Raw genomic sequence first — 9614 nt, 5'->3', positions numbered from 1 at the left:
AGGCTACTGCTGTCCCTGGCTGGAGCATGGGAATAGCAAACCCCAAACCTCAAAGAAAGAATGGTCACTTTTCACAGCCAGTACCACCTGCTGATTGTGAACACAACACCAACCCCTAAGGTCTACTGTTTTGGCTCCTCCTTTTCTTTAAAATTAAAGGACCCTCAATTTTGCACTGTAAGAAAAACCCTACAGAATGACAATAACTCAAGGTTGAAGATTAACATTCTTCAAAAACCTGACAAGTAAGACATTCATTCTAGCTCCTTAAACAGCTGATTTTAAAAAGAAACAAAGCTTTTTGACATTTGTGATTCATAGCCAAGATACTGTACAAAGTAGACCAAAACATCATAAAACTGGTACCAAGAGCCTTTGGCAGATAAAAGTCTCTGACTATGGGACGCACTGTGTTTTATGTTTTTCAGAACTGTCCATGAGGAAACACAAATTCTGTCTTTAAAAATTCTTGCTTGTTATTCTTCAACAGTTTTCTCATTTGAAATTTGGCTGTTCCCCAGCAGTGCCCACAGCAACACTTACTGATAACTTAGAAATGTGCAACTAATTTGTGTGTGGTTTCAGCTCCTGAATACCAGCAGCTGAACTGTACTCTTTCAAGAGCAGCAGACTTTATCAGGCAGTGTAATCCTGTTTATGTTAATTTTTTAGATGGCCATTGATGAGGCAAATACTTTTGTAGCAGCTTAAATGAAGAATACAAAATTCTGGAGTGGAAAATTTCACTTGTGGGTTCACACCATTTTATCAACAAAAAAAAAATTCAGAAATGCAAGCAATAGCAAGCAATAGTAAGTGCAGCAGAAGATTTCTCTGCACTGAATCAAGAATAAATTAGTTTGTAACAATTTTTTTTTCATACAAACAGGCTGAAGGAAGAGTAGATTTTTGCTCTTTGGTCTATCTTGATATATCCCTCCAGCAATACATAACAGAAATGCTTCATATTAACTCTTTTCTCCTACTGCAGGAAATAGTGAAGTAGCAGTTTGTATTTTCAGAATTCTGGAAAAGAAAAGAATTGCAGTGATAATTTTCATCAGCTGAAGAAACAGGAATAAAGAACAAAAGTAAAAGTATAACAAGGTTCTGTAATGTTTCAGTGTATAGATAAAATATTTAGCTATACCAAATGCTACAAACAACATATTTCCTCTTAATACAAACTCTGTGTGTACACCCATTGGAAATAACACACAAAATTCACATATGTGCTAGCACCATTATGGGCTCTGCAAGAATTCACATTTTGCAATAAAGATTTAAATTGATTTAAAACTTGGTCATCAGAATTTTGGAATAGTTTTCTTAAAGTAACAACAAGAATTGATCAAGAAACAAACATTATAAACATTTGTAGTTTTCAGATAACTTTTAGTCACCTTTCCAGTGGGAAAACAAAAATGATACACTAGTAGTAAAGACCGATTAAGAATAATCTCTACTAGTTTATATGGGGAGAAAGTCACCTGCAAACAGAACTGGGGGAAACAATGCATAATAAAGTACAATCTCCCAAACCCAGTATCTAACAATTAGGAAAGCAAACAGAAATCTACAGTGCATCAACAAGAGAGTAAAGCACAATTCAGATGACACAGTGAGGGCAATGTAGCAAAGGGACTGGTGGAATCACAAGTAAAGTATTGTGTTATTTTTGATGAGGAGGCATCTAATATAGAATCATAGAATCATAGAATAATAGGACTGGAAGGGACCTCGAGAGGTCATCGAGTCCAGCCCCCCGCCCTCAAGGCAGGACCAAGCTCCGTCTACACCATCCCTGACAGATGTCTATCTAACCTGTTCTTAAATATCTCCAGAAAGGGAGATTCCACCACCTCCCTTGGCAATTTATTCCAATATTTGACCACCCTGACAGTTAGGAATTTTTTTCCTAATGTCCAATCTAAACCTCCCCTGCTGCACTTTAAGCCCATTACTCCTTGTCCTGTCCTCAGTAACCAAGAGGAACAAATTTTCTCCTTCCTCCTTGTGACATCCTTTTAGATATTTGAAAACCGCTATCATGTCCCCCCTTAATCTTCTTTTTTCCAAACTAAACAAGCCCAGTTCATGAAGCCTGGCTTCATAGGTCATGTTCTCTAGACCTTTAATCATTCTTGTCGCTCTTCTCTGTACCTTTCCAATTTCTCCATATCTTTCTTGAAATGTGGTGCCCAGAACTGGACACAGTACTCCAGCTGAGGCCTAACTAGTGCAGAGTAGAGTGGCAGAATGACTTCACGAGTTTTGCTTACAACACACCTGTTGATACAACCTAGAATCATATTTGCTTTTTTTGCAACAGCATCACACTGTTGACTCATATTCAACTTGTGGTCCACTATGACCCCTAGATTCCTTTCCGCCATGCTCCTTCCTAGACAGTCGCTTCCCATCTTGTATGTATGGAACTGATTGTTCCTTCCTAAGTGGAGCACTTTGCATTTCTCTTTATTAAACCTCATCCTGTTTACCTCTGACCATTTCTCTAACTTGCTAAGGTCATTTTGAATTATGTCCCTATCCTCCAAAGAAGTTGCAACCCCACCCAGTTTGGTATCATCTGCAAACTTAATAAGCGTACTCTCTATCCCAATATCTACATCATTGATGAAGATATTGAACAGTACGGGTCCCAAAACAGACCCTTGCGGAACTCCACTTTTTATCCCTTTCCAGCAGGATTTAGAACCGTTAACAACAACTCTCTGACTACGGTTATCCAGCCAATTATGCACCCACCTTATCGTGGCCCTATCTAAGTTATATTTGCCTAGTTGATCAATAAGAATATCATGTGAGACCGTATCAAATGCCTTACTAAAGTCTAGGTATATGACATCCACCGCTTTTCCCTTATCCACAAGACTCATTATCCTGTCAAAGAAAGCTATCAGATTAGTTTGGCATGACTTGTTCTTCACAAACCCAGCTTATAACTTATAATGGGATCCCATTGTGTTAGGTAGTGCATATGGAGATAAAGAGGACTTGCTGCGTGTCACTTGTTTTTGTATTTAAATACATGTGAACCCATGGTGAAAGGATAGACAGGCTTTTTAGAAATTTAAAAAATTATGTGTGGAGTCATATTATAGGGATTCTATTGAAAACTTAGGAAGGATTTTGAAAGGGCATAATCATGTTCATCATTACGTGGAAAGGTTATTAAAAAGGGCTTATAAGTAGAGCAGGGGTTTTCACACTGTGCCTTGTAAGGACAAGTTACTAGCTAGCCATGAGATGCTTTGTTTACCTGCACCTCCAAAGGTTCTGGTAATTGCAGCTCCCAATGGCCGCAGATCACTGTTCCCAGCCAGTGGGAACTGCGGGAAGTTGCATCTTGGTCCTTACTACTTCCTGCAGCTCCCATTGTCTGGGAACAGTGACCTGCAGCCAAGGGTAGCTGCAGTCGCCCATACCTGCATGTATACAAAGCATCTCATGGCCATCTAGCGGCTTTCTCTTAGTTACAAGCCACGACCTACAGTTTGAAAGCCCTGAACTAGAGGATGAAGCCGTGGCCCCTATGAAGTCATTTGTAGGTCTATGCAGGATTTCATCCAAAGCAATTAAACATCTGAATAGGATAGGACTGATTTTCCAAGGAGTAAAATGTATAGAAGGTAACAGGTAATGGAAGTGAGAAAGTGTGTCAGGAAACATTTTGCTACCCAAGCTGTAAATACAGTGTACTAACAATATGCATACAATGTACTAACACAGGCAGCAGATGACTGTACTCTGCATGCTAAAGGAGTTAGGTAGGCAATTGAAATACACAAACATGACAAGTACATGCAGAAGCTCAGAAGATAGAAAGGCCACGTGGCATCCCTACTTTTTTACTATGTCAGTTTAGTTTGCAACTGCACATGTGTGTGCGCACGCATGCACGCACGCACACACACACACAGAAAATGGCTTCTTGCCACACATAGCATGGGATCCCTCTAGCCTTCTCTTTCCCAAGATGGGGTGTGTTTCCAGGATCCTTCCAGATCCAGAGCACAAATAACTTAATGGCTTGCTTGTTTTTTAGTTCCTCCAGCCAGCAAAACTGCCTCTATCTACCACTGATTCATCTCCCTAAGAAACTCTATACTGAGGATAGACATCTCTGTTCAGGGAGGCCGGGTCAGCCTTTCCCTCTTAAGTATCTCATTAAGTAGAGGCGTTTGGGTGGGGCAATAACGAGTGATGAAGAATTATAAGGATGTCGAGAATTAGCTCATTCCCTTGAAATCTTGTTGCCAAATATTTAAAGGCTTGAATGTTTTTAAATGGTGCACAGTATTTTTTACCAAGTAAGTGTAAAGTTTTCCTTAGTGTGTTGGCTGCATTTGTCTGAAAAACATTTTCAACCTTGATTGCTTTTCAATTAATTTTTTTATTAGATTATATTCTAAAAATTCAAACTCCAAGTTACACCCCCCGTACACATCGTGGTTTGTACTATTCTGCAGAATCTTGTGAAAACTTTCATCAGATTTATTAACGGTACAGACAAGTAAGGGCAGATCGATGGAGTCCAAAGCTGAGCTCAGTGATAGCAACAGAATGATTCTAGTGACACAAACATCGCCTGTTTTAATATATTTATAAAGCCTCCTGAGGTTAAGCACTGTGCAGAATGGGATATAGAATGCACATTAGCACAACTGTTCTAAGCTAGGCATGTGTGTTCATAATGAAACATCTGTAGTTCTTGGACTAATCTCTGAATATTTTACAATAGCCACATCTTAGCTGGCAAAATACAATATTATTGTAAAATTAATGTTTATGCTAGCACATATACTTTATGGTGGGAAAAACGAGATATCAAAATTGAGGGTTTTTTTTTTTAATTCTGCCATATATTTTATTTCTCTATCTTTAGTTCTACCATTTTTTTCCCCTTCAGGTCCCTAAAAATCTAAATGAACTTCTTATTCAGATCTCAGCATTTTATGAGTGAAGAGAAGATGCAAAAAACCCCTACAGGGTAACAGTTTTTTCCAGAGGTGCTGCGCACCTGCCACTTTGGCATTAATGATACCTGTGTATCCAATGCACTGTGGATAATCAGAACACTTATTAGGGGCCTAACTAAAGGTACTGAAGCTGGAACATCTAGACTCATTTTTCAACATATTATGGTCAAAATGTCTTCAGAACTCACACTGATAGGGTTCTCTCCTCATGTGGTAGATATTAGCATACACAGCCTACGTATGCTGGGATGCACATGATTCACAAAAAACAGATTAAAGTTTAATATACTGGTATTTCCTTTTCAAGTCCAAACGATACCCAATCTGATTAAAAATCCAAGTTTAATATTTTGCCTTTGTACATTACTCCAAAGCAAAGTTCTTTCATAGCTAGAAGCAGAATCTCTTGTTTTCTGATTATTGTTCTTGAAGATATATTTAGCAAAAGGAAAGCTTTTTTATACCCTTTGGGTATGATGAACTTTGATAAGACTATGTAGCAAACATATTTGTTGAACAATTTCACCTAAGAAAGCACACATTCATCTGTTTATAGGTCTTAGCATAGGCTTCTGCTGTCATTTTACATTGTTCAAAGAGGATAACATGCCACTTTATGAGCAAATAGACATCCAGTTTATAGTGTTAATAATTCCTCCCAAAATAACAGGGTAAGTACCAAGAAATGCTATGCACGGAGCTACACAGCAGTAATATAGCCAATAGCATTTCGGTTCAGACATTTACCTTATATACCATCATTTAACTTTCAATCTAACCATTTATTGCTGTAATAGAAAAGAATACTGGAAAATTCACAGGCAAATTAACTGTTAATTTTTTTCCCTCTGGGTACTTGGGGCATCCAAAAAAGTAGCAAATCAATTTATCCTAAATACAGGACAGAGTAGCTAGAAAGTAGCATCTCTGAGAAGAATCTAAGAGTTGCCAGGAATGATACACTGAATGAGTAACTAACAAAAAAAAGGTCAAATGTCATATTTGTTGATTTTTATTCAGGGTTATTATGTCTAAAGAGAGGTAAATATTCAACATGACTTGGCATGCTCTAAGCCTCAACTGGAGTACTGAATTCAGTTTCAGTGATCACTTTGTTTTTAAAAAGAAAGACAAGCTAGAGCAAGTTTAGAATAGAAAAGATGAGGGGCTTTGAAAATGCACCTTCAGAGGAAAGAGGAAGAAATTTAGACTTGAAAAGTCTGCAGAAAAAACACATGGAGGGGGAAAAACATCTTGAAATACATACAATAAATATACTGTTTGCAGTGATGGTGATACCCTGCTGGTCCCAGTGATAGACAGACAAGATGGGAGACGCAATCATTTTTATGGGACCAATATCTGTTGGTGAGTGAGACAAGCTCTTCTTTGGGTCTGTTAAAAGTACTCAGGAAGCCCTGACATGCTAATTACCTTTCCTACACCTCAGGAAGAGCTCTGCGGAGCCTGAAAGCTTGTTCCCTATTTCACCAACAGAAGTTGGTCAAATAAAAAGAGATCACTCCAATCTCCTTCTCAAATATATTGTTGTATGACAGAGATCAGTTGTAATCTCTGTGTAAAGGGACAGAACACAAAGTAATAATGGGTTTATGATGAGGAAAATTTCTTAAACTATTAGATCCTCTATACCAGTGGTTCTCAAACTTTTTGGCCCACAGCCCACGCAGTTCAAGGCAGATTTGTCTGCGGGCCACTAGCCAACCACCTATGATGACAAAATAGGTGAACAAGTGGGTGAGGGTGTGAAGTCTGGGTGACAACTTGGGCGCAGAAGTGGGATGAAGGATAGTCTGGGGGGAAGGGATGAGGGCATGGGGTCTGGAAGGGAGGGAAATGGAGGATGCTTACCGGGCTCCGTGCCTCTCACTGTTCCACTGGTGGTGATCTGAAGTATGTGGAGCCTCTTCTCCGCGGCTCCCACAAGCCAGATCCAATCCGCAAAGCTCGTGCCACATTTCTCCCCCACAGCGGGAAGCCGGCACTGGCACTCAAACTTTGTTGGTGGGTGCAGGGCTGGAGTGCCAGCACAGGCTCCCTGATGTGTGGGAGGAGAGCAAGACCCCAGACCAATTGCAAGATAGTCGTGCATTACTAGTGGTCCATGGACCACACTTTGAGAACCACTGCTCTATACTGATTCCTTAATGTATCAATGACAAAACCCCTACCAATTTCTTACTCCTGAAAATAAGTAGTAATTTTGTAAAGTGAGAAAGAAAACAGTCCATTATACACGCTTACACGTGACCCACCTGAACTTGGCACATCTCTCAAAACAAGCCTTTTACTTGCTCTGTAACCGGGTCAAGGTCAATGTCATAGAAGCAAGGCCTTGTAGGAAGTCCTGGCATGGTGCTCATCTGTGGGAATAATAAAATAAAGTTACACTACTGCAACTGTAAGCAGATAATCGTACTGGACATGCACACTGTTGATGAAGTGAAAGGCCCAGATTGTTCGTCATGGACTGAGCTACAGCTGCAATTTTATTTTAATTAAATTTCAAACCATCTGCTACTTCAATTCATTTTATAAATCTGAGCTTATGGGAGACAGGAAAGGGGAAAATAAAACTGAGACACAGTTGAAAACTAGGAAGATGCAAGAGTTGCCTAGAGTATTTATCCATTTAAAGTTATGATACCAGGAATTTTGTACATCAAAGTAAAAGGCCATCCCAAATGAATTCCTCTCATGTTACAAACATGTTAAACTGCATGCCTTTGTGAATGAAAGCAGGACACAGAAAAGGAATGAGCCGTAACACCTTCATGACTATGGATACTTAATTAACACTGAGAGTGAACTGAGCTAATTAAAATAAATTGTGTGTGATTCCTAATACATCATTTATGCATTCCCAGCTCTTGGGCTCTATGCATGTTCCCTGAGAATTCACTGCACCAAGAAGTTATAGAACTTGTAGTGAATAATAGTTCCAGCAGAAATTCAATAATAGTTCCACCAGAAGATTCAATTCCATGGGTATGTCTAGACTACATGCCTCTTCTGACAGAGGCATGTAAATTAGACAACCTGACATAGTCAATGAAGCGGAGATTTAAATATCCCCCGCTTCATTAAAATAAAAATGGCCGCCACGTTTCACGAGGCATAAGGGAGCGGTCGACAAAGGTGTTCCCTGTCGACCAATCTGCATCTTGACTTGCGCGCTGTGCCGACGATCAGCTGAACCGGCACAGTGCGGCAGCCATTTTTATTTTAATGAAGCGGGGATATTTAAATTTCCGCTTCATTGACTATGTTGGGTAATCTAATTTACATGCCTCTGTTGGCAGAGGCATGTAGTCTAGACATACCCCATGTGTGTGGGCTGAAATATAAATGTAGGAGCCCATTTTCCCAAAGTAGTCTAGGCAGTGAGGAACCCTACGTATCATTGTGCTCCTAAATTGCTTTTGAAAATAGGACTTAGGCTCCTAAACCATTTGAACACTTTTGAGAATTTTAATCCCAGTAATGGACCTGTATAAACATGCAACAAAGGGTTACTGCTCCAAGGAGCTCACAATCTAGATGCTACAGCTACACTCTGAGCTTGAGCTGTGATTCCTAGAGATATACTCACTCTAGCTTTCCTCTGAGCTGTGCATTAAAAATGGTAGTGTAGCCATGATAGTATGATTAGTTGCCAAGGGTACACACACAGGGTGGCTAGAACACACTGCTGCCGTCTGTGCTACCCTGGATATACTATTTTTTTTATGGTGCTAGCTCAGACAAGAAGTAACAGGAGTATATTTCTAGGAGATGGGAATCACACCCCTGGGCTTGTAGTATAGACATACCCTATATGTGCTCAAATTTAATCATGTGCTCAAGTGTTTTGTTGGGTTTGAACCTATTTGCATCAAAACTGTTCTATCGACTTTTGAGGTCCAAGATCTGAGCTAGGATAAATCACCATAGGGTCTCTGCCTAAAATAAATGTATGTATCTAGTAGGGGAAATGACATTTTCTCCGGCCACAGGGCAAGCTGTATTATGCTAATGGGTCTCAGAAAAGGAAAACATACTCTTGATATGTTAGCCCCAGAGACCCAAGTTTTAATGGCCCCTCTCAGACTGGAGCTGCTTCTATTTCTTTATAAGCCTGTTTTAATGCATGGATCATGACCTACTCAGCATTATCCACAGCTTTACACTGCAGTTTTGCTCTGAAATCTAATTTAATATTACTATTACAATAGTGGAAAAGAAACTATATAACTTAAGATGCCCTCACAGAAACGTACATATCCATGTACACTGTATAAAGTAACTCTACTTTCCATGGGGAAAGGAGTTCAGACAACATGAGCGGATTGGTGATATATTCAGTGTCTTTCTTTTGCTAGACCAGGGCTGGGCAAGATGCGGCCTGAGGGCCAGATCTGGCCCACCTAACACTTTGATCCAGTCTGCGGACTGCATCTGGTGACTTTCTAGTTATATCCTGTTGCCCATGCAACTGAATTTGCAGGAGGTGGCTTAGGCACCAGGATCCTATTTAAATGGCTCACAGTTCCTGGTCTCAGCTTTACCTCAGCAGAGGCTGGAAATGCGAGAGTCTTTTAAATTGCTGCT

General features: G+C 39.8%; 1 protein-coding gene across 3 annotated transcripts in view; it reads right to left on the bottom strand.

The window, feature by feature from the left end:
• Positions 1 to 736: 736 nt before the first annotated feature.
• The window catches only part of MTHFD1L (methylenetetrahydrofolate dehydrogenase (NADP+ dependent) 1 like), a 246840-nt gene continuing 237962 nt past the window's right edge, over positions 737 to 9614 (bottom strand). For all 3 annotated transcript variants that reach the window (XM_075924433.1, XM_075924434.1, XM_025180633.2), the window contains 2 exons: positions 7280 to 7387; positions 737 to 1026 (listed from right to left, as the gene is read on the bottom strand). In XM_075924433.1, coding sequence (XP_075780548.1) covers positions 7298 to 7387 — 90 coding nt within the window. In that variant the 3' untranslated portion in view covers positions 737 to 1026; positions 7280 to 7297. The remainder of the gene's footprint in view (positions 1027 to 7279; positions 7388 to 9614) is intronic.

Source organism: Pelodiscus sinensis, chromosome 3, assembly GCF_049634645.1.
Source record: "Pelodiscus sinensis isolate JC-2024 chromosome 3, ASM4963464v1, whole genome shotgun sequence".
NCBI classification, from domain to species: Eukaryota; Metazoa; Chordata; order Testudines; family Trionychidae; genus Pelodiscus; species Pelodiscus sinensis.
This window is presented reverse-complemented; position numbering and strand designations above follow the sequence as displayed.